This window comes from Lagenorhynchus albirostris, chromosome 8 (assembly GCF_949774975.1).
Source record: "Lagenorhynchus albirostris chromosome 8, mLagAlb1.1, whole genome shotgun sequence".
NCBI classification, from domain to species: domain Eukaryota; kingdom Metazoa; phylum Chordata; class Mammalia; order Artiodactyla; family Delphinidae; genus Lagenorhynchus; species Lagenorhynchus albirostris.
Window position 1 is genome coordinate 103,027,287 of NC_083102.1, and position 25,792 is coordinate 103,053,078.

General features: G+C 49.4%; 1 protein-coding gene across 7 annotated transcripts in view; it reads left to right on the top strand.

The window, feature by feature from the left end:
- COBL (cordon-bleu WH2 repeat protein) overlaps positions 1-25,792 on the top strand; it is a 260,231-nt gene that overhangs the window by 138,270 nt on the left and 96,169 nt on the right. For all 7 annotated transcript variants that reach the window (XM_060157507.1, XM_060157506.1, XM_060157508.1 and 4 more), the window contains one exon: positions 12,184-12,366. In XM_060157507.1, the coding sequence (XP_060013490.1) occupies positions 12,184-12,366 (183 nt within the window). The remainder of the gene's footprint in view (positions 1-12,183; positions 12,367-25,792) is intronic.

Consider the following 25,792-nt stretch of genomic DNA (forward strand, 5'->3'; position numbering starts at 1 on the left):
AACTGACACACCATTGTAAAGCAATTATACTCCAATAATGATGTTAAATATATATATATTTACTCATAAAGTGAGAGCTAAAACGTAGCCAGAGTGTGTGAGGGGATTGCCTATGGGATGAGATCCTTACTGGAACATGGGACTTTTGAAGGAAGTAGGATTCGGGAAGGAGCCCGCAGCCTGGACACACCAGCTTGTGACCCTGAAGAGGGGGAGCTGCCTGTGATTGACATTAGTGGGGGGAATTGTCCCCCGCCCATGGTGGAGTTCAGAACCCGGGCACTTGCGATCTTGCCGACAATCTTCCAGAGAGGTGCAGACCGTGGCGTTTCACACTGACTCACAGAGGAGTAAGGAAACAGTGCGCCCCAGGCAGGAAGCCCTCTGGACGACGCCCAGCCCTCAGGCTTGGATACAGGGCATGGGATGCGGGGGCTTGTGGGTGCCTGTTCGATAAGGCGGGATGGCCAGCCGTGTGCAGCCCCGGCCAGGGGACCTGGCACGGGGAAAATAAGGCTTGTCTCAGGCAGTTGGAAAATAATCCAAACACAGAGGCTGAGGTTTCTGTGTTAAAATCAGAAATGAGGGCTTGAGTATTTACGTGATAATAAATAGATTTTTAATTATATTATTATATAATACATTATTATATATTAGTGTATTATATTAGTATATATTATGTTATATATGTTGATATGTATTATATATTATAGCATATTATATAATATATAATATGCTACTATATATATTATAATATAATAATACATTATATATCATATATGTGTGTGAGTGTGTGTACATATTCACACACACACGCACTCACACCCTGAATGGGGGATGGGGTGCCGTCGGTTGGAGACCCACTGGAGCTATGGTTCCCTGCAGGACGGGGTGCCGTGGGCAGTCCTGGCAGGAGCTCTAGTCACCCAGGGCGTCCTCTGCTGGGTTCTGGAAAGCCCACTCTCCGCATTCACCCCTTGGCCTCCTGTAGGCCTGTTCCTGAAGCATTGCTAGGGGAGCAGATCCCAGGCAGCTGTGGGCCAGAACCAAAGAGGGCATTTGGGGAGGACGGCAGGACTCCCGGGGAGGATGCTCTTTAGAGCCGGGGTGCTGATGGGGGCCCGAGAGGAGAGAGGCTGAACACAGCCTCACAGGTGACAGTCTCCGGCCTCAGAAGCAGCTGCATCTGAGAGAGAAGATGAAAGGCAGTGGGGCTCCGGCAGGCAGGTCAGGAGGGTACGTCCACTTGGGAAGAGCACCCATACTTTTGCTTAAAGCTGGTGGAGTTGCCCCTTCGAATCCAGCTGGGGAGACTGATGCTAACAGGGGCCCAAGGCGGGGTCTGAGTCCTGAGAGAAGAAAAGAGAAGGGAATGGGACTCTCTCCATTCCCTTCTGGGCCCCCCATGACTCCTGCTGCCCTCCCCTCTGCCCCGCCCCACACGGCCCAGGATGGAGAGAGGCAGCCGTGCCCACTGGCCTGTAAGCCCCTAGGTGAGGTGGCCCCAGAGGCAGGGCTGCCGCAGGCTGCGGTTGGGACTCAGCTCTGAGTGGGACGGCCTTTCTCCTCCCCTTCCGAGTACCTCCTGCTGTCAGGCCTGGACAGAAGGCCTGCCCTGCTGGTTTATTGACCAGGCATCCCGCTAGCTCCCCACATGCCACCAGAAAGAGGAGAACATTGCACCTCTCCCAGGATTGCAAACATAGCAACAGGGAGATCGGCTTCCCAGTTTCCTGATGCGTTGTAGCAACCATGTTCAGTCACTGTTGTGGTGGTCCGGTTTTCCTCCTTGCTTGTTCGCCTGGGACTGGAAAGATTGGACGGAATCCCTCGGATGTCCCTTGGTGTCCCCGCTCTGTTACCTGCTTTCGGGTGGGAAAACCTGCATCTCCCTCCCACGGCCCCTCTTCTAACCCTGCTCTTCGCTGGACCTCTGGGCTGGCTCCACCCCTGCAGTTCCCCATTTTCCTTCCCCTCGTTTTATTTCCAGCAAGTGTTAATGTCTTAAAGGGAGAATGCAGGGTGGGCACAGGTCAGAAGAACTGCAGAATCTTGTCCCTAAAAATCAGGCTCACAGGCAAGCGTGGGGCTCCATGAGCAGGTCACAGGAAAACCTGAAGAAACCTGCAAGGTTTTACATGTGAACATCACAGGTGACCTGGGGCATGTGTGCGCTGAGGTCCCTTCTCTGGGGCCAGGCTGGCATGCACTGGATCAGCTGTGTGTCTTGTGGGGCAGTGGAGCCTCAGAGAGGGGTCAGGGGTGGGGTGCTTTGTTAGTTAATAGTAAAGTTGCAAAATTTATGAATGGTTTACTTAAAACAGAAGGAGGCTGTTCAAGGTTCCCCTGGAAAAACATTGTCCTTCACTTCCTAATACGCTTTTCTGAGGGAAAGTGTGAGGGGCAGAGATCTTGTACAGATGCTCCCTGTGGAGGTTTCTCATGCACGGGAACCCCTGCCACCATGGGGCTGGGGACCAGAAATGAATGTCGGAGGCTGATGCTCTAAGGTCTGTCCTGAGGGAGAAGGAAAAATGAGCCACCTCTGCCCCAGGCAGCGGGAGTGGTGTGATGCTTTCGGGGAGGAATCTGCAGCAGTGGCTCTTCACCTTGACTTTCAAAGCAGACGCCTAACAGCCAGCGAGCCCATGGAAGGACGCCCGGGTCATGATGAGCTAGAAATATGCAAACCCAAACCTCAGTGAGGTGCCGCTTCGCACCCGCTAAGATGGCTAGCAATTTTATAAAAGGAAAAATAACAAATAAGTGTTGGCAAGGACATGGAGAAATTGGAACCTTCCTTCATTGCTAGTGGAAAGGTAAAACGGTGCAGCTGCCGGGGAGAGTGAAGCGTAGACCCGGCAAGTCTGCTCCTAGGTGCCCACAAAACTCGAGGGCAGAGTTTCCAGCCAACACCTCTAGGCAGATGTTCACAGCAGCTCTAGCCACAAAAGCCAAAAGGCGAAAACAACCCGCATGTCCGTCCCCAGATGAATGGGCGAACAGAATGTGGACTCTCCAGTGCGAGGAAGGGTTATTCAGCCATGAGGAGAAAGGATGCTCTGACACAGGCTGAGTACGGAGGAACCTTGAAATCTTCACGCTGACTGAAAGAAGCCAGGCCTGGAAACCATGTGTTGTTTGACTCCGTTCATGTGAAGGAACCAGGACAGTCCATCCAGAGTCAGAAAGCAGATGGGTGGTTGCCACGGGAGATGGGATGAGCAGTGGCTGCTGAATGGACCGAGGGTTTCCTTTTAGGGGATGAGAAGTTCCAGAACTAGATGGTGGTGGCTGGACAACACGGGGAAGGTACTTCATGCCTCTGAATTGTACACTTTAAAATGGTTAAAATGGTAAATCATATGTTACACGTATTTTGACACAATAATTTTTCTTTGAAAAGAAAAACAGCAGATGCCTGGTCCCATCCCAGAGTTTCTGCTGAAGTTGGTCTGGGGTGTGGCTGGCCTTTCCCATCTTTAAAAACTCCGTGGTGAGGGGGAGTCCTGATGTGTGACTAAGTTCTAGAACCTCTGATCCAGTGCCGGCCTGCCTGGCTCTTCCACTATCTGGATGTGGCCCCAGGCACCCACTCTCTCTGCCTCAGTTTCCTTCCCTGTGAAAGGGGGTCCTGCGATTACCGACCTCAGAGAGCTGTCACATGATCAGATGGGTTGATGTGTGGGGGCTCAAGACCCCCTCACGTATCTGTCGTTCTGCCTGAGTCTGGGGATGAGACCCCCTTCTTCACCGGCAGCACTGGTTCTCTGCTCTCAGCCAGTGTCCACTCAGACTCCCTTCTGGAAGGGGGGACCACCCTTCTCTGTTTGTCCAGGACAATCTTCAAAATGCTTTTGCCCTGGGCTTCCCTGGTTGTCCAGTGGTTAAAACTTCACCTTCCAATGCACGGGGTGCGGGTTCAATCCCTGGTCAGGGAGCTAATATCCCACATGCCTCGTGGTCAAAAAACCAAAACTTACAAAACGGAAGCAATATTGTAACAAATTCAATAAAGACTTTAAAACTGGTCCACATCAAAAACATCTTTGAAAGAAAGAATGCTGTTGCCCCATGTTCTTTCCAGTTGGGCCTTTTTCCTGGGCCACGTGGATAAGGGTCCCACTTTGGATACTGAAATTTGTGATTGCTGTTCTACGGCACGATGCCTGTAGATAGCAAAGGATGATGGGTGTCTTTGCAGGTGAGAGGGGGGCGCTTGGACAGTGGAGGGCTGGACTCCTCAACTGAGAGACGATTGAGTCACACGTACGCTTCCTGCTTCTTAAAAAACCCTCCTCTTACTTGAAGATGAATTTGCCGGATTCCTCCACCTAACGATTTGGTTACCTAGAGTTAGGGAGAAGCCTTCCTGATCTGATCCAAGAGTTAGAAATCATCTGGTTTCTGGCCAAGAGATTCGTTCTCAGTTTAGTTTTGTTTCTATGTGGGGATGAGGCGTCTTTCCCGTCAGCCCTGAAACCCAGCCAGTACCAACCGGCAGCCAGGCCCTCATTGCCTCCCCTCATCCAGCCCAGGTATCCGTGAAATGCACAGGAGCCGCTTGACATGCGAGGCCTGATGCCCTTTGGAGGAATCCATTGATCTCAGCTGTGGCTGTGTAGGAAATCTCACTCCTGATGCATTTTAGTAAACCACTTATAGATCAATATTCAAAACCTGCTACTGTACAAACTTTGGGAAATGTCGCACATTTTAAGGGGAAACGTTTGTTATTATGGTTTTATTGTTCGTATGAATTAGCACCATCTCCCCCCGCCGCCGCCAAAATTGTGCTTAATTGAGTTTGCCTCCTTTGAAGTCTCACCTAGGACCACAGCAAGTCAGCACACACACACACACACACACACACACGTGTGTGGAGCCCTGGCCCCCCTCATTCTTCTGCTCCCCATGCGTCATGCTCACCACCCCTGACTCACCATCCCACCACCTCCCTCAGAGTTCTTCCTCTCCTCTCGCCCTCCACACCCCCCGTGGAGCCTGCACACTGACCCCTGCGGCCCTGCGCCCTCCCCGGCAGGATCATGGCCTTCCTGGGGCTGGGCATCACGCGTTCTCCATCTCTGAATCACACCAAGACTTGTCTCCTTTTCATTCACAAGCTTTTCAGAAATGTCTGGCTTTCTAAAATGGTCCTGGTGAAAGTGGCCCGTTATGAATAATCCGCATATCCCAAGCATTCCCATCTTTGCTAACAGGTTTTGGTTTTCAGGAGGTCCTACAGCAGAAGGTTCAGACCAATCCAGCTCACCTTCAGTTTCTCCCCTGAGTTTTGTTACAAGAAAGATACTACCAGTTGGATGCCCTGGCATGCTTACATTTTCCTGTAAGTTCAGGAAAAATCCTGCCAGTGGAGAAATGATCTGAAATTGTTCTGATGCTCGTAACCGTCAGAGAGCTTCTACGACACAGTATTTTGTTGGCCGGATAGCTTCTGCAACTTATCTTCTGTAGAAATGCGTTTCCTCAGGCATCCTCTCGAGGCACTTGGCACAGAGAGTGGCCTTTTCCCACTCACGTCGCAGAGTAGAAACTAGATTCACAAGTTCCGTTTCTCTGCCCATCATGGGGATTCGTTCTCACGAAGCTGGTGGGCTTCAGCCTCTTGGTTTGCCCTTAACTCTGAATTGATGCCAGATTTCCAGGGCGTGGGAAGACTTGGTGTCCTCTGGCCGAGGGATGCAGCCCTGGGTGTGTCCATCAGGAAGGCTGTTCTCCTAGGATAAGAAAAAGCAGGCAGAGCACACCCTTGAGGAAGGGATTTGCCTGGCCCAGTGTCCAGGATGGTGCCAGCAGCCGCGGGATGGGAGCGATGTTCTCTGGGCTGCTCTGCCCAGCGAATCCCTGTGAGTGTGGGCGGTCCCTCCATGCCATCTGGTTTCTGTCGTGTGGTCCTGCCTTAGATCCCTGCCAAAACCTGGGTCCGAAGAAAAGGCGACGTGGGTAACAGGTCTGACTGCAACTTCTCTCCCACTTGATTCTTTGACCAAGAAGAAAGAAAGGAAGGAAGGAAGGAAGGGAAGGAAGGAAGGAAGGATGGAAGGAAGGAAAGAGAGAGGGAGGGAGAAAGGAAGGGAGAAAAGGAAGAAAGGGAGGGAGGAGGGAAGGGAGGGAGGGAGAGGGGGAAGGAGAAAGGAAGGAAGGAAAGAAAAAGAAATGAAAGAAAGAAAGGAAAAAGCAAAGCTGTATGAAATCCTTTGAGAGGGGGCCAGTGTGGTGGAAGGAGAGGGGGGATGCAGGTCAGCTTGGGAACTGACTAGTTGAATCCCATCCCCAGGGGCTCAGGCATCCTGAGGAGCTCAGTTCATTTCCTTGGGCCTCAGTTTTTCTCACTGTTAAAACTCTAAAGCCATCCTGAAAGCATCTGGTCTAATTCAGACGCATCTGATGCTGAAAGGATTGTTGATGGTTATTTTAGACTGTACCTACTGTAACCAAAATATTTCCCTCAATATTTAGACCAAAACCTCTACCTGAATTCCTCACCAACCACGTCAAAAGGTCCACTTGATCATGTGATGGGTTCTCACAAGATAGTCTTTATTTTTGCCAGAATGAACAGTTTTGAGAAACGGGAACAAAATAACTCTTCGTCCTTACGTTTTTCTGGAATCCATGTAAACAGAAAGGTTTCAAGTACAGCATTGACCCATTTGTCTCCGGAAGCATATTGTAGCCAGTGTTCACAGCTGTCTTACTGTCTATAGGGACAGATGGCTCCCCTTCGGCTGTGACGTGGGTGCTGGTAGAGCCGCCTGGTGCAGACAACATGAGGACCTCCAGCAGAGGACACACATGGGGCAGCTGGGCTCCTGTGGAAAGAGTGATACCCACCTTGGGCACACTCGGTGTCCTGCCTGGTACTGATCTCTGATCGGTTACAAGCCAATGATAAAGGAGAGAAGCTGCTCTTTGCAGCGCCTGTGCACCCCAGAATCATTCTAGGGAGACCCAGGGCTCCCAGAGCTTTCCCTGGGGTTGTAAGGAGCTGTAACAGCTGTGCCCTCTGCCTGTCGTGCTGGCCCCGCAGAGACCACTGTGCCTGCAGTGACGCTCCCAATGGGTTAGAGTCAGAGCTAATTCCAAAGGCCAAGCCCACGGTCACCCACCCAGCCCACTTCCCAGCTCAGCTCCTTGGGAAGCCCCCCGGGTCTGTGCATCTCCCCACAGAGAAGCTCAGGTCGTTTGTGTCAATGAAAACGTTCTTGCTGCCGTAACAATGGGTGTTGCAGCCATCAAGCCATCACATTACAGCTGCCCTGACAGTGAGCCCTGAGGGAACTCAGGATGGAAACAGGATGCCTGCCGTCGCGCCATCAGCCACTGCAGCCACCAACCCCCCGCCCCCTGCACTGAAGGTGCACCCTGAGGGGATTCAGGATGAGAAAGCATAGGACACTGGCCCCAGATAGGTGAGGTGCACATCAAAGGGGTGGTTTCAGTGAGCCCAGACTCTTGCATCTTCCCATACATTGATAAGAGCTAAATTCCTTAACTTGAGATGTCTGGTTTTCTTTCATTAACAGTAATCTTTTGATGTTCTGACTACCTGGTCTTTTTTGCAAAAACTCCTATACATCCTGGTTCCCCCCTTGCCTCTTCGGAGCAGTCCCTCAGAGCAATCCGAGAGGCTGCGTCCCGGGTTTAAGTCCTCAGTTTTGTCCACTGAATATAACATAATTCTCAACTTTTAGGTTGTGCATTTTTTTTCAGTCGACATTTGCAAAGTGGCTGCGGTGACAACCAGATAGAAGGAGATCGGGACTTGCTGAGAGAATGAGTGCATCTCAAATGGAAACAATCAATTATACATTTTTTCATTTAAAATTTGAGATCTCTGGCAAAATCAACCGTCGCAGGTGATGTTGGTCTCTTCTCAGGCTGACACCCAGATCCTGAAATTGTTTCCTAGCTCTCCACTCCCAGCTGTGTGTGTGAGATGGGATCAAGTTATCATTTTATACTGAATGTAATAAATTCCTGGGCTGTCAGCAGTGATACAGTTACACCGAGTTTAGTACTGTTTCCCATCCCGCTAGCCCTCCAGGGACAGCAGGGGAGGTGTACACCCCGCAGTCTGAAGTCCCACGAGCTCTGGGTGAAAAAGGTTGGGTTTGCTTTTTCCCCTTTTCATTATCCATTGCTTTTTCTTAATGATTTATTGGGCTTCACTCACAGGAGAAAAACTCCTGAGAAAACCTGGTGTGACTGTGAGAGCCAGAATCTGTGGATTTTGTTGCCAACCTTTGTAGAAAGGCATGACTCACTTCCCTACCAGAAAAGGACTTGATATTAAAAAAATGTTATTGACCAGTTTGGACAGGAGCAGGAAGTGAGATCCCTCCCGCAGGTAAGCCGTGGTCTGTCCCCCATGGAACTTGGCCACTCTGTAGCAGGAGAGAACCCTGAAACTGGAATAGGAGATCATGGACTGGGCTGTCTGGACACCAGACTACATGGACCACACTCTTGGTTTACCATTTTGTTTCATGTTGGTGTGAAGGAGCATCTTAAAGGACATCCGATACTTAACAGTGTTTTCATCCAAATTATTCTGTGGGTTTTTTTCTACATTCTGTGTACAAATTCCAGGAGTGGGAAACGAAGGGAACAGGAGTCAAACCACAAATATTCTCTGGGCAGCCGAAATGTTTTGGCTTCCCGTGGGTTGAAGGTTGAGAAACACTCTTGTGTTTCAGCATTGAGAGGGGCTGGTGAACCAAGATCCAGGGGACCCTGACATTGGAGGGGTAGGGGGCGGGGATAGGGGTGGGGAGAGATGTTTGTGTGTTCTCTAGAGCATATTTGGCTAAAAAACCTCTTGTGTCAAAATTCACTTCTGTTCCAGAGACACAGATAATGGATCGAGTGCAGCCCATCACCCGGGATAACAGGTGTCAGGACTTGCAGGGGGACCTGGATGGGTGGCTCTGGGGTCCAGTTTTCTGCTGCCCAAGGCCACCTCACTGTGGCCCTGATGAGGTCATTCTTACCAAAAATACTTATCAGAGGAGAAGGAAACCACATAGGTGGGACATCTCTAATGTGACAAAAACATGCTAGGTGCTGACCACAACTTTGAAATAAATGGAATGCCCCCAATTTTAAAGATGGAGACATTCCTGCCTGTGTATGCATGGTGGGTGCTGGGTCAGCCCCTCACCTCAAGAAGGAGTTGACAATCTTAGATGTCACAGTGCTCTAAGGGCTGCAGGATGACAGAGGTAGAACCTGAAATAGATACAAAGTGGATGAGCTGTGAAGTGCTTTTAAGGGAATGTCCTCACAGAGCTGGGAAAATGCTCAGGGCACTTAAAGGACTGAGGTGAGTTCAGAGTGGTGCAGAGGGGTCCACCAGGCTTGCATAATTGTGGTGAGGACTGAAGCAAGTGGGATTGGAAGTTCCCAGTCTAGACAGGGTGGAGGGAGGAAAATCAATTAGTATCAGAGGTGTAAAATGCATTGTCGCAAACAGCTTGTTTATGGGATGCCACATGGGCCCAGGCACACTCCAGAGATGCAGGCAGTGGGTGAAGTTCTCCGTCGTATTTCACAAGTTTTAACAAACCTCCATGGCATGAGTTTGTACCCCCTTGAATGTGGGGCGGCGTTTGAGCGATGCAGCCACCCAGTGCAACACTTCCCCAGCTCCGGACTTGGACCAGTCAAGCCCTTGCTCTGGTTTGCTTTATTTGCTTCATTTTATCATGTGGACCCTGCATCTCTGAGTGAATTTAAGTTCTTGTGTCTCCTTGCATGTTCATGGTTGCTATGGAGGTAGAAGTAAGGCAGAGAAAAGTATTTAAGAGTTCATTTTGCATTGGCTTATTTGCTTAGTAACGAGTCTAATGTCTGCAGAACTCAAGGATTGGGAGAAACATTGACATTTTTTCTTTACATTTTTTCTATGGGAGCCTCGGCAGGGGTTGATGGGTTTTCTGGGTGTTGGGCTATTTCCTGTGGATCCCTCCCCTATTCCTTATGGGGATTCTGCATTTGATGAGCAGGGCATTTGATGGTCAGTGTCTCACAAGGAAACATGAATTGGCATAAAAAGCAACCTTCAGGGATTGAGTTTTCCTTTGATATTAATATTTAAGTACAAGAAAATCTGAGTCTCCTGGATAAAGAAGAAGTGACACATATATACAATGGAATATGACTCAGCCATAAAAAGAAACGAAATTGAGTTATTTGTAGTGAGGTGGATGGACCTAGAGTCTGTCATACAGAGTGAAGTAAGTCAGAAAGAGAAAAACAAATACCGTATGCTAACACATATATATGGAATCTAAGAAAAAAAATGGTTCTGAAGAACCTAGGGGCAGGACAGGAATGAAGATGCAGACCTACTAGAGAATGGACTTGAGGACATGGGGAGGGGGAAGGGTAAGCTGGGACAAAGTGAGAGTGTGGCATGTACATATATACACTACGAAATGTAAAATCGATAGCTAATGGGAAGCAGCCGCATAGCACAGGGAGATCAGCTCGGTGTTTTGGGACCACCTAGAGGGGTGGGATAGGGAGGGTGGGAGGGAGACGCCAGAGGGAGGAGATATGGGAACATATGTATATGTATAGCTGATTTACTGTGTTATACAGCAGAAACTAACACACCATTGTAAAGCAATTATATTCCAATAATGATGTTAAAAAATAAATAAAAACCACCTAAAAAAAAAAGAAGAAAATCTGAGTCTCAAAAATCTTCTCAGGAAACTGAATGATAGTATAATTGGCAGAACAGAATAGAATTTGAGGCTGAGGGCAGGTAATGCGGGGCTGTTGCTGAATGCGATGAGTTTCCTGTCTGTATTTGTTTCCAATGTGGTGAACCAATGGTTCAGATGAAAGCTCACCCACAAGTTCCTTGTGTGAAACGTGAGGGCAGGGTTGCCCACCCACTCATTTCTGCAAATGTGGACTCAAGGGCCCTCCGGGTACCAGGAGATGCTAGGAGCCAGGGACACAGCCACGGGTGCAGACGGGGAATAATCGCTGTCTTCATGGGCTCACATTTACATGATAACTATAAAAGCACATGTCAGATGCTTCCTTTGTGCCTAGAACTCTCTAAGGCTCTTTCATCTGTCCTAACCCTTTCAGTTCTCACGATTTCTTTGTGATGGAGGTGCTGTTATTGACCTCAATTTTACAGGAGATAAACTGAGGCAGAGAGAAGTTAAGAAACCTGTCCAAGGTCACACAGCTTATCAGCGGCAAAGCCGGGAATTGAGTCCAGGCAGTGTGTCCCCCTCATCTGTGGGCTGACCACTACACTGCACTGGCATCAGTGTGGACTACACCGGCGGGGCCTCCAGTGCTGGGGAGGGATGGGGCAGGGCAGAGGGCACAGCAGGGCAAGGGGTGGGCTCCGTTTCAGCTTTAGTTTGGAATTAGACGGCTATTCTCTAAACGCCCTTCCTGCAACTAACACTCATGTGATTCTATTAAGCAGGACCTAGGAGGAAAAACTGGAAAAATACCTATGTGCCTTTAGTCTGCTCCCTGGATATAGACCTTACTCCTTGGGAACAATTAATTAGTGTGTTAGGCTGAATTTATTTTCAGTTGATTAGGGATCAGTCATGAAGTACTGCATTCGGTGGTCACGTCAAGTCTTCACAGCAGGCTGTTTATACTACCCGGCCACTTGTTTGAAACTTCTCAAAGTTAGAAGAAACCTAAGCCCCTCCCTGGCAGCGGGTGAAATACTTCTCGAAATGGCAAAGACGGGCTTCTTCTCCAGCAGAAATATACTTCTTGATCGGTTCCTTCCTCTTTTCAGCATCTAAGTGCTCACTCTGATGACAGGTTAAACATTTAAGGAGGTTAATTCACCACTGCAGGTGGGTTGAGAATCTTGCATGATTCTAGCTGGTAAGAATTCCTCTTAGAGGTTTAAAAAGTCTGCTGTTTCCTTCATGATTAGGAAAATAAACCTCACCCCAGGAGGTGTGTCCTGCCATGGGGTCTGTGATCATTTTCCCAGGAGAGTGAAAATAAGAGTTTGCTCCAGCCATTCAAGCTGTCCGTGGAAATGATGATGGGAGAAGTTCAGGTGGGTGGTGGGCGCTGGGCTTTGGTGTCTGAGCATTCGTATGCCGAGAAGCATCTCAGAGTGATGAGGTTTATGTTTGCCTCTTCCCCCGACAGGGCTGCTTGACGACCCCAAACTCCCCGTCCGTGAATCCCCGTTCCACTACACTGGGTCCATCGCTCTCCCTTGGCAGCATCTCAGGGATGTCGGTCAAGTCAGACCTGAAGAAGCGCCGAGCGCCTCCCCCTCCGTCCCTGCCCCGCGCGGAACCACCCGTGCAAGACAAGACGTCGGAAAAGGTAGGGAGAGGGCGCCGCTCGGGACCAGGGCCCCTGCTAAACGAACCCATGAATTCTCTGGAAGGTGTCTGTGCGCCCTGTCATCCTTCAAGCTTGTGGCTTTAGCAACGAGATGGTTCAGGGTGAAAAGTTAAGCTTTATTCAGAAGTCGAGGTGAGATGCTGCATCGCTTCATTTAGGGAAGATCGGAAACTATTTTTGTGCCTTCAGCCCTTAAAGGCTTAGGCTTGTTGATTAACGTTTATTTTATCTTGAGCTTTGAAATGTGGGGCACCATTGCTTAATGAGGAAATTGCAGGCACTGTAAGAAGTCTGGAGCGTGCATAAGATGGGGATGACACGTAATACAATATAGGTGCCCCAATAAACCGCGTTCACAGGACAGCTGAGAAGGTGTTTGCACGTGAAGTTGGTTTCTATGTGACATAACATCTATTTAGGGAGGCCTCATATCTGGGGAGCCTTCAGAGCAGAGGAATGGCTTTGCACGTGACTGTCCCGTGGTGACCAGGCAGAGCCAGCGTCCCTAGCGGCTGGCCCCTTACTCTGGGCTTCTTCCTTCATCTGCCTGATGATTGGCCTTGAAACACTATTTGACATTCCAGGCCCTCATTTTCCAGAGGCCAGGACGCTCTCTGACAGTTTTTCTGGCTTAAAATGTGACACTGAAAAAAATTATTTGGGTGGGATGTGACAGGGATGATACCCAAGGGTGGCCAGGACGGACGATGTGCTCTGGGTGCTTTTAGAAGCCAGACTCTCCTGGGCAGCAACAGGAGTGCTCCGCAGAGACCCTGAGATGCGGGTCAGCCTGCAGTGTAAGGAGAAGGACCCACTGTTCCTCACTGAGCTGAGATGGTTCCCGGCGACTTGCCTGGTAGCCTCCTGGGCAGGTACCACCCCACAACTAGGAACATCTATGTGGAGCCCCTTTAAGCCCAGCTGGGCTTGAGGCCCGGCCCTTTTGTGCTTATTCATAAACTGACTTTCCTTAAGATAACCCAGAAACCACGTCTGTACCTTTCAGACGGGAGGCTTGGCCCCTGTATCGTGGTTAGCAGTCACGTTAGTGGCTCCGTGGCAGTGTCATGACACCTCACTTCCTTTCCTTTCCGGCCTGGTCATCTGTCTGGCCGTGTATCTGTCTGTTCATCGGTCACCTTTCTCAGTCCCTCCAGGGCTGTTCTTTATCCCTGGTCTAGAGACACCCCGGTTCCCATCTAACGGTCTCTCCATACACAGTCCTCGCAGTCTGTCTGAAAAGCCTGTAATGCAACGCATTTTACAAGAAAACTTTTGATTTTTATGTTTCTTAAACAGTTTCTAATAGTACTAATTTATTTTGAGTTTTCCATCATATTTTCACTGTCTTTTGATAAAAGAAATGTAGGCACAAACCAAACTGGCATTGTTTTGCTGTACACATGCCCAACTACACAGCGCAGACTCATAAACACAGAGCTGCTTCCCGTGGGGGTCTGCAGTGCGTTTCACCCCTTATTTGGTGGGGAGTTAGATTTTGAACTTTCTCATGACACAGGGTATTCTTACAGCATTTAGCAATTTTCAACCACCTACCTCTGGGGGCGTCTTGTTGCTTTTGATGGGGAGGGGTATTTCTTTAGTTGGTGAAAAGTGTGAGTTCCAGTATCAGTATAATTTAAGCTTTATTTCAAAAGAATTGCGTTTGCCTAATGTTATAGAATGTAGATGCTACACTGCATTGGTATTTTTAAAAATTTTATTGAAGTATAGTTGATTTACAATGTGGTGTTTAATTTCTGCTGTATAGCAATGACTCAGTTTTATATATATATATATATATATATATATATATTCTTTTTCATATTCATTTCCATTATGGTTTATCACAGGATATTGACTACAGTTCTCTGTGCTCTACAGTAGACCCTTGTCGTATATCCATTCTATGTATAATAGTTTGCGTCTGCTCATCCCAAACTCCCCATCCATCCCTTCCTGACCCCCCACCCCCTTGGCAACCACAAGTCTGTTCTCTATGTCTGTGAATCTGGTTTTACTTTGTAGATAAGTTCATTTGTGTCCTATTTTAGATTCCACATGTAAGTGATATCATATGGTATTTGTCTTTCTCTTTCTGACTTACTTTGCTTAATATGACCATCTCTAGGTCCATCCATGTTGCTGCAAATGGCATTATTTCATTCTTTTTTATAGCTGAGTAGTATTCCATTGTATATATATACCACATCCTTATGTGTTCCTCTGTCGATGGACATTTAGGTTGCTTCCATGTCTCGGCTATTCTAAACAGTGCTGCAGTGAACACTGGGGTGCATGTATCCTTTCGAAGCTTGTTTTTCTCCAGACATATGTCCCAAAGTGGGATTGCTGGATCATACGGTAGCTGCACCAATTTACACTCCCACCAACAGTGCAGGAGGGTTCCCCCTCTTTTCTCCACACCTTCTCCAGCATTTATTGTTTGTAGACTTTTTAATGATGGCCATTCTGACCAATGTGAGGTGATAGCTCATTGTAGTTTTGATTTGCATTTCTCTGATAATTAGAGATATTGAGCATCTTTTCGTGTGCCTATTGGCCATCTGTATGTCTTCTTTGGAGAAATGTCTATTTAGGTCTTCTGCCCATTTTTCGATTGGGTTGTTTGTTTTTTGGTATTGAATTGTAGGAGCTGTTCGTATATTTTAGAAATTAAGCCCTTGTCAGTCGCACCATTTGCAAATATTTTCTCCCAGTTCATAGGTTGTCTTCTCGTTTTGTTTATGGTGTCCTTTGCTGTGCTGCATCAGCACTTTAAAAATGCCTTCTATCCAGAGAAGTTACGTTTTTCAGATTTTTATGTGCTTTTCCAGAGTGGATAAAGTCGGCTTGAGTGGGAAAATGTATATTAAGTAGAGAATTGGGAATTCTGAATGAAAAATAAATAGTACCGTATACACTGCAGAATGAATAGAGCCCCCTCTGAGGCAATAAAAGCTTCTTTACTGAAATCCGTTTTGTTTGGCACAGAATGAGTGGAGAAATTGACTCACAGCAACCATCTCCTTTCTTAAGAACATGAATGGCATATGGATTCGATTTAAGCATTTGCTATGACCGTGCTTTTTTTTTTTTTTCCTTTCTAAATGAAAGGTATTTTGTTATTTACTAGTTTCTGGGAAAGGAACCCAAAAATGTATTGTCGTCGTTGGGGAAGAACGTCAATTCCTTCTTCCTGAACTTCCTCCCATATAAAGATAAGATGTTTGTTTGGAAAGCCTTATTTATAGGCAACTGTTACTAACACGAATATCCTGAATCAGGAGGAAAGGATTATTTTCAAGGCCGTGACTAGTTTATAGGAAAATGGGAATGCTTAGATGTTCTTCTTTTAAAAGACTTTTTTCTTATCAACTGGTATTAAGAATTCAGTACAGTAGCCCCTTCCTATCTGTGGGTTTCCCCATCCTCGGATTCAACCAATCATGGATCAAAAAGAGTCAGAAAAAAATAATCCCAGAAAATTTCAGGAAGCAAAACTTGAATTTGCTGTTTGCTGGCAACTATCTACATAGCATTTACATTGTATTAAGTATTATAAGTCACCTAGAGATGATTTAAAGTACACAGGAGAACATGGGTTGATTATGTGCAAGTACTGCCCCATTTTACAGATGGGCCTCAGCGTCTGAGGATTTTGGTATCTGAGGGGGTCCTGGAAACATCTCCCACTGAGACTGAGGGGAGACTCTATTTACTTTTTCAGGTCTTAAAGGCAAAATAATTTCAGCCATCTTCCAGGTCATCTGAAACTTTTAAAAACTGTAACCTTTGTCTCAGAATTTGCAACCTGCTTCTATACTCATGATTTGAGGATTTGTTATTTCTAAAAGTGCTTTTCAAGAAGATTTTTCCAGAGGCGTTTGAGCCAGTGAGAGAAACGGGTGGCATCCTTGTACCAGCCCTTCGACAGAGGGGTCAGTGAGACAAGGGAAGCCACGTGCCATTTTCAGAAAAAGGTGGAACTGCTCTCTGCCTCAGACCTTCACCTCTCGTCCCAGTGCCTTGAATGAAGTTTTAATTACGTGGAACGTTCAGACAGGAATGATCTATACATTAGGGCACCGTGTGCTAAGTCAGTATTTTTCAAGCTTGAGTGAGCGTCAGAATCGCCCCAAAGGGCTTGTGAAAACACACTCACCTTGGTTCCACACTGAGGGTTTCTGATTCCGTAGGTCTGGGGCCAGGCCTGAGAACTCGGGCTTCGGCAAGTTCCCAGACAAACCCCACGTTGAGAACCACCACCCCACAGACCTCTACCTGCCCCATCTGCACGCCCAGAATTTGGACTAATCAGATGTGAGAGCAGCAGGTCTACTTCGTATAAATATTTTTAAAAGATCTGGAGAGATTCTTTGGCAGAAACGTTACCGCCATCATGCACCGTTAGCTGAGGCCTAAAGCTATCTATTAAGATAAATGAGTAGGTCCCACTTCTTCTCACTGGGACCTGGGGAAAAGGACAGAGGAATTGCCTGTTGCAGACGGGATCTTTCTCCCTCTTTCATCTTGGAGGGACCACACTGTCCTCTCCCCACCTTGCTCCATGCTGAGATGACCCCTTGCCTTGCCCTTAGCCCTGCACAAGGGCTTGCCGCATCTGTGTTTGTGTCAGAGCCCCCTTTATACAACAGGTCTTAGCCACGGACCCCAAGGAGACTCGCCTTCCTGTCATGTGCACACACCTCTCCCCCTGGGGCTGCTCTTGGGTCAGCATTCAGATCATGAATAGGGGCAGAGGACACAGGTGCCCGGGTGGACAGCCCCCCACTCGCTTGCTGGTCCTCAGTTTCCTCCTCTACAAAATGGGAACGATCAAAGCAGCCTCCCCAGGTCCACGGGGTAGAGGTCAGAGCAAGGCCCCTGGAGCCGCTTCCTGGATTCAGATGCCAACAGCTCTGTCATTCCTGGGAACACGATCTTGGCAAGTTGCTCCACTTCTGAGACTTGTTTTCTTAGGTGTGCAGACTGTACTGTGGAGTGGAGGTGAGAGCTGGCCCCAGGGCCCTTGGGGAGTGGAGGGGCCAGGGTGCAGGGGGTCCGGCCAGGGTCCTGCATTAACTAAGTGGAAGATTGTATTTAAAGATCAAACTCTTTATTGCTAGAAACACCAAATGTATAGAGAGAAGTTGCCCAGCCCCTGGAGCAGGCTTATTCTGTTCAAGGATGCCTGCTTATCTCGGTGGCATTTTCCCCTCTGGGCACAAAGCTCAAAGAGCCTACTCACTAGTCCACACCTTCGGAGGAGTGTGGAGGAGAAAGCAGTGGGTCATCCCTTTGGAGCCCCTGTTTGAGACCAAGAGACTAGAATACCATCAAGTCATCCTTCCTCAGGGGACTCAATTCACCCATTAAAGACGGACAATCCCGTGAACCGCATCAGCCGACATCACATTTGTACGACCCCTGTCAGGTTAACGAGCAGCGTACTTCACTCTTTATCTCTGTCCATTGATTAAAAGTAACTTGTGGAAGTCTGCTAGACAATGCTGTGTCTAATTTCAGCTGTCATCATCCACAGATACGGAATAAACAGCTAGCCGTTCATCTATTCAGTCCATATCCAGTTGTTATACCCCTGCTTTAGTGGCAGTTACAGCTGTGCATCGTTTTTTTATTGTAAGTAGAAGTAATTCAAAAAATATAGTAGTTATTGAGGCGTTCTTTTGTCCTATTTTATTTGAATTTTTGTGTTCGTTACGTTCAGCTCCAGATAATTCCAACATGACAGTGCATTTGTACATTATCTCCAGTTTATTGCATTGAGACGAAAATAGCTCATGATGTCGGCTATTATAATGAGAGATGACGGAGGCGTGTTATGATCAGTTATTAGTATAAGCCAAAATGGAACTTTCTATGAAATATATGCTTGTGTAGTCAACAGATAGTTTTGAAGAGCTGCTATATGCAAGGCCCTGCACTTGAAAACACCAATTGATATTCATTACTGTAATATCTCAGTACAATGTACACTTAAGAACACAGTATCTCCTTTTGTGTAAATAAGCAGGATAATTGGGGAATGTTGGGAATTTCGCGGAAAGCACTACTACTTGCAAGTTCCATTTTCTGGATCATCACGAGAGTTAGGTAATTAGAATATTACAGGAAATCATAAAACTCTGCTGTCCGGACTCCCAAAGACACGTTTCATCAAGAACGGGGGTGTGCACGTGGCCCTGGTCAAGGTGGACTTCTGTGGCCGTGTTTCTGGGCCTGCTGGCCTGTTCCTGATGCGTTCTGCTTCCCGGGCCAGAGCAGAAGGAAGCCCTGGTGGCCCTGGTTCCAGGGAATCCGCAGGGAGCAGGACCGTGGACCGGGGGCGATCAGGCCACGCGGCCAGCGGGACCAGATCCTGTCTCCTCTCCCGTTAGGACTGACATTTTTTGCTTATTGGAACGAACGTCCAGAAGATGCTGGGGTCGAAGTGATTCTGACTTTGTAGTCATTGCTTGTCCCTGGGCCTCCTGGGGTGAGGTCCACTCCATTTCCTATCACACACCTCTTGGTTGTTCTTTTGTTTCTGGAAAGGTGGTTGATGCTTGGAGACGTTTTAGAATTTATTTTTCATAATAACAAAAGACTTTTGGCTACGGCTGGCATGTCGGCTTCCTGCAGTGCCGGGCTGAGCAGGGGGGAGCTGGGCTGGACGGGGCTTGGCAGACAGGAGTGGTCCTGCAATTCGCCTTGTGCATCAGACGAGGCCCCCCCCGGACCCTGCCCCCTGTGAGGGATGAAGGGGACACGGTCTCGGGTGCACAGGGCGCTCTCTCTCTCTCACGTTACATCCCACCTGTCAGGGAATCTTGATGCGAATCCAGGTCCTCCCACTGTGCCCTACCGCCCCCCACCCCAGGGCCCTGGTGCAGTCCCAGGACATAACTCCTCACTGGTCCCTGCATCTGCTCCTGTCCCTCCCCTTCGGCCTCCTCTTTATTCCATACTCGACACAACAGAAGGAGGATCCTGTCTTTTCTTGAAGCCTCGGGGGCTTCACATCCCCCTGGGCCCCCGTGATCTGGGCCAGCCGCTGCCTGTGCTCTCAGCCCTCTCCACAGGCCCTCCCGTGCTCCCTGCCCCGACCCTGCTCCGTGTCCCTTCCGAGACCCTCTGCCCTCTGTCAGTCTCTGCGTCCTTCCCCTGTTCCGTTTTTCTTGTAGCTGCTAACCCGTCCGCCCGGGGAAGGAGGTTTTGCTTCTTTATTCACTAACCTCTCCCCAGTGTCTCCCACCGAGCCGTTCCGTCAGTAAACGTTTATATTAAATTCGCTCATATGTGCATCATTCCTGTGTCAAGCACCTATTGATGGCTCCTGTCGAAGTGAAAACACCGGTTTCAGAATTTATGTGGAAATAGCTAAAGAATTGCTTTGCTCCAGAGCCAATGTAGAGAGGGCAGCTCCTCTGGACCATGCCTGCAGGATTCGCTCATCCCTGAGGGACAGGAGCTAAGAGTAGTTGCAGAGCTGGAAATGACCTCGTGCTGTGGGCGGAAGCAGGTGCAGGGACCGTGGGGTGCGGGCGGCAGGTGGGCGGTGTGAGACCAGAGCAGCTGCTGCGAGGGGTCCTTGAGGAATGGGCGGCCCTCTGAGATGAGAAGGGTCCATCTCTGCTTCCGCGTCCATCGCAGGAAGAGCAGAACGCGGCACGTGGCACGGACATCACTGCCCAAAGGAGCCTAGAGAGCAGTGGGCTGACGGGAAGGGGCTGGGCGGGGCCGGCAGGGGTGTGGCCGACGCTGGGCCCGCCCTTCGGTGCACCCCCTGCTCATCTGTTCTGTGGGTGCAGACACACCGCGAGGGTGCGGATGGATCGCCAGCACAGCAAAGCTCTCGGTTTCTTCTCTCCCTTCCCCCCACCCTCCATCTCTTCCCCGTTCTCTCTCCTCTTCTTGTTCAGTCTTTTTCTGCAACCCAGGTTTTTCTCCCTTTTGATCCGTATATCCTGTGAAATTCCCTTCTGTCCGTTTGGTCTTCCAAAGCCTGTCAACCATGTTTCTTCAGAATGATAACGTATACGTGTGTGTGCCACTGTTTTCAATATTTGGAAAGTACAGTTCCCCATAAATGGTCGGATTTCACCCTCACAGCGGTCCTGGCAGGTTTGCTGACTCTGAAGGCCCTTCTTCAGGTGAATGGAGGAAACTTGGCGGCCACGCAGCCCAGAATGGTGGAGCTGACTCAGCCCCGCTCCGCCTCCTGTGGCACCGCTGGGCGTCCCCCCTGCGGGTTGCCCCCATAACCAGAGGAGGACCTGGCCCTCCTTCACCTGGAGACGCTTTCCCTCTGCCGCTGTTTGTAAGAGATGAACCAGAGCTGGGAGAGGAAGAGGGTGTCCGCGTGAAGGAGGGGTCCTCTGTCTCCAGGGTCTGGTCCTGGAACTGGAATAGACCCCCCACCGCACACCGGGGCCAGCGGTGGGGACTTCCTCTGAGATGTGGCAGGAGTCCCCCCATCTCCCAGCGAACTTGACCGCACCCTTAAGCGGCAGTCCACAGATCCCCGGGAGGGCTGTTTCCTTTCCGTTTTGCAGTGCCCATCCCTCTGGTGAAGGTCAAGGGCAGGGCAGGTAGTACGTTTTGTGTCCAGCTGGAGGTCAGCACCTAACAACACGGCTTCCGCAGAGGAGCTGAGTGGACCCGGGTCCCTCCCCTGGCCCCCCAGGGCCCAGCCCGTAAGTCCCCTTGCTCTGCGTGCTCCAGCCCCCGCCCACCCTTGCTCCCTGCGTGGATGGGCAGGAAGGGAGGCCTCCATCCCAGCATCTCACGCCGGCAGACCTTTTGGCTCTTTCTGTGTGTTGTCTCTGGGCCTTTGGGGAACGTTTCTTGCTTTTGAAGAGCCTTACCCCAGCCAAGACGTGCCTGGCACTCTCTTCCCACCACAGGGCCTCGCTCTGGATTTTTGGTCCCAGGCAGGATGCAACAAGTGACTTCCCGCCAGAAGTAATCGCGCTTTTCCCCACTGCATCCACCCCATTAGCAGAGTGCAAAATCTCCCTGATTTGTTGGGTGCAGTGCATTGCGCTCTGTGTGGCTCTGTCCCTGTCCGTTGGAGGAGGAGCTGGTCCAAGACACTGTGACATGGAATGCGTTTTGCAGCGTGCGTGATTTTCCGGTTCAGTGTCCTTGTAGGACAACCCTTGCTCTCAGCTGTTCTCCGAGAAATCCTCAGCAGAGGTCGGTTATGTGCCACTAGGTAGAGGGAGCACTGGTGACAGAGTCCAGACAGGCCCATAGCACCGTCTCAGTGCCACAGTCTCAGCATACAGCTTGGAATTGCTGTGCACTGGACCGCTCCCCAGCCTGGGACAGTGCCGTGTTCCTCGTTAGGCCCCAGGCTCCACGCACAGTACCTGGCAGGCAGCAGACGCCCTGCGAGCACTATCAGGAGACTCGGGTGAGACTACATAACCTTGTCTCCCATCGGGGTGGATGAGTCATCTGTCTGGGCGGAGCTCTCGGGCCACAAGTCCAGGGAGGGTGGGCCTTGTTTTAATCATTGACTCAAATGAGTGATTCGGCTGGAGGTTCAGGTAGATGAAAGCAGGTGGACAGGAGGGTCTGTCAGGGCCCCGAGTGACCAGTAGGCTGAGCAGGTCTTCAGTGGGGGGGCATTCGGGCTGAGTTGGGGCTATAGTGGCCCCAAGATGAGTCACTCCTGTGATCCCTGCGCTGTCGGTCCTGGACAAGAGGGTCCCCAGGTCCCATTCTGCCCCTCCTTTTTCCGCAATCCAAGGCTGACCCGGGGCCCCTAGGTTTCCAGGGCCAGAACGCCCGAGGGAAGGGTGCTGGTGTTTGGGTGGCATGGGCACCCAGGTGAGGCTGTGCAGAGTTTCCAGCACCCTGAGCTCCACCAGCCCCAGTGTGATAGAGGGAGGGGCTGCTGTCGATTAGGCCTGCACCTGGGTGGCCGTATGTCCAGGCCACATTGTAAGAGACGAAAACTAAAGGTGCCCAGAGGAGAACATTATGGGAGTTGATGAGTCTGGAAATTGCCACCCCTTATTTTTAAAATAGCAGAAGTTAGAATATTTTAAAATCTTAGAATATTGAGAGAAGGAAAGGCTGACTGGGACGTGACAGCCCCATTCAGATATTTGAGTCCCTATCCTGAGGCCCCAGAGGACAGGATGGGAAGCAGCAAGTGGACACTCTAGAAATGTTTCGTTTAGTGGAACAGAGGAAAGAATTTTTCTGTGGGGCAGAGTCAGGGGAGGGAGCAGTGAGTATGTGGGCAAAACACCTCGTGGCAGTTAGATTTCGTGTTTGCTGACGTTATCTTGTAACACGATGCTGCTGCATGGTCTGCTCTTGTGGGGACAGGGTCTCTCCTCTTACGGCTCCCGGGGCCCACGAAGCGTAAGTGACTTGCTCAAGGTCACGGCAGTGAGAACAGTTAAAGAGTAAAGGCTGAAGCGCTGTCTGAGCACAGCCTCGTGGCCTCCAAAGTGTGAATTTTTACCTCGAACAGTGCCTGCCGACCAGCTAAGTTAAAAGGCGACCAGTCTGCTCAGGCTGGCCTGACAAAACGCCACCATGGGGCTTAAACACAGACATCGGTTTCTCACAGTCCCAGAGGCTCAAGTCTGAGATCCAGGTGTCTGCAGGGTCGGTTCTCCTGAGGCCTCTCTCGTGGCCTGTAGATGGCCATCTTCCTGCTGTGTCCTCACGCGGCCTTCCCTCCGTGTGTGTGTGTGTGTGTGTGTGTGTGTGTGTGTGTGTGTGTGTTCTCACTGTCTCTTCCTCTTCTATAAGGACACCAGTCATATAGTGGGTTAGGGGCCACCCCAATGGCCTCGTTTTAACTTGATCTCCTCTTTAAGGGCTCCATCTCCAAATACAGTCACATTCCGAGGCCCTAAGGGTTAGGACTTCAACATACGGATTTTGTGGAGACGGAATTCAGTCCATAACAAAGGGATACTGAGTTTCTGTTTCTGTGCAAAGCAGTTTTCTTGGCCATAAGGAGTTCAAGGACAAATAACACACAGTCTTTTCAAAGCTCTTAATATTTAATTGGTGCAGAAATTCTGTGCCTCCGAAATACCAGAGAATGGCCCTTGTCTGCGGAGATCGTGGCATGGGGTCCAATACAGCGACAGCAGCCAACCCCACGGGAAGCTCCCACGTGCACTGTTGCTTTTCACGATTCCACCTGATCCCCTTCCCCGGAAAATGATCAGCATTGATCCGACCGGGGGCCAGCGGCTAGACTGGGTGAAGGCGTCACTTCTGACTTCCTTCCTGGGGCGTGGTACGTTGGATCACGGGTCAAGTCCTAGTGGAGAAACATTGTCCAGCCCGGCTAGGAGCGTTGAATGTTAAACCAACCGAGGGCGAAAGGCCGTGGTGCCATACCGACCACAGGCAGCGGTCCACTCACCGGCACAAAGCCTTTCTGTGGCTCCTGGGCAGAGGTCCTGTCCCCAGCCAGCTGGTCCCAAGGCCACGTGAAACAATTATAAAGACCAACACCGGTTCGGTGCTTGCTGTGTTTCAGCTGCAATGCTCACACCTTACGTGATCATCTCATTTAACTTCATCTTTACAGCGTCTCATGAAGTCGGCACTGTTCTTATCTTCGTTGGACAAGTGAGGACACCAAGGTTCACCGAGGGGAGGTGGGGTCAGAGTGTATCCCAGGGCCCTCGGGCATCTCTCCTGCAGGGAGCTCTCCCGCATGGGCGCCGAGTGGGGTCAGAGGGAACCGTGCGGCCGTCAGGGGGCACTGTGCTGGAGTGGAATGTGCAGACTGGAATCCCACTCTGCAGGCTCTGCAGTACGGAGTAGCGGGGGCGGGGGGGACAGCAGGTGCTGAGGTATCTTCCTCCTGTGCTACGTGGTCACCTCTGATGCAGAGATTCTCAAATGGATGGAGCATTTGAAACGCAAGAGCTCACTTATTTACTCATCATTGGCAGGGAAGTCACGTGTTTGCTGTTGGAGAACCAAACCTCAACGATGAAAACCATTCTAAAGATCTTCTTGAAGGGAGCACGTATCATGCTCCATTGCGTACTGCACTTTCCTAGTGCTCGGAGCTCCCGGGACCCTTTCTCAGCGGCCCACTCTGCTTGTCATGGAAGTGATGCTACAGTTGAAATATCTGGCGGAATCAGGATAGAATGAGTTCACCTCCATACGTGCCCTTTGGCAAGGAAATTAAGCCAAACTGGCAAGTGACTGATGGGAAAGGCTGGGCTCCTGTCCTTGTGTAATCCTGTTCTCTGGGTAGAAACTGCTGGATAAACGGGGTTAATTTCACCTGACCCACCAGGGCCAGAAGTATATAAACCTGACCCATATATAAGTCTGAAACCCATATTAAACTCATAGTAAAAGAGATGATGTGTGAAGCCTTTACTGAAGCCATGGCCAAACCCTGAAAATAGATCAACCAATACTGCTCAAAGGTGGATATCTGCTGATTTTTTGAGATGCCTCCTCTATTTGCTGGTTCCCCGCAATTAACAGAAGTCTGTTTATCTGCTCATACAATATGTTATGGGACTTCAAAGGTCTTGACAGGAATGAGGCATAAAACGAATGGGGCTGTGTAAAGTTCTTTTGGACCTAGCCAAACTGCCTTTGAGTTTATATTTTAAAAAATAATGTTCGCTTAGCCTTCAAATGTTCCGAATATAAAGTATGTCTGCCTGTTTAGTGCATGAACAGACTACGGCAAAACTAAATATGGATTTACACGAATTGTTTTGTAATAAACAGCCAGTATAGGTTTCGTTTATATCCTAAAATATGGGAAAGCAAACCCAAAACGTATTATGGTACAGAACGATCTTTTTAAAAATGTTGGGGGTAATATTCCATCATGTATGGGGACAGAGTTTCAGTTTAGGAAGGTGAAAAATTCAGGAAAGGGATGATGGTGAGAGTTGCACAACAGTGTGAACGTACTTAGTGCCACTGAACTGTACAGTTAAATAGGGTTAAAATAGTATGTTTTATATTCTGTGACTTTTACCACAGTAAAAAACATTAAAAAGGGTTGGGGGAAGTGGAAAGGCTGAGGATGTCCCCTCTGGTGTCGGGATGTTTCCTTTTCCCCTGGAAGCAGCAAAGAAGATGAGGGCTGCAGTGTGTTTAGAGGACGTCCAGCTCCTTCGCCAAAACAAACGTCCCTGTGAGACTGTGGGGTTCATCACAGAGGCTGTGAAAACAGTCGTGCGGCCAAGGAACTTCCTTGGGTGGAGATGGCAGGTCCTCCTTGACGAGAGTTTGCAGAGAAAGGAACCAGGAGCTATTTTTGCTGTTTCGTGCCTACCTTTTGTTCTGGATTGTTTCCTCCCTGACACTTCCAGCTAAAGAAGCCAGTGTTTGTTGGAAGAAGATTCGATTCTTGCGTATTTTTAGCTGTCGTTCG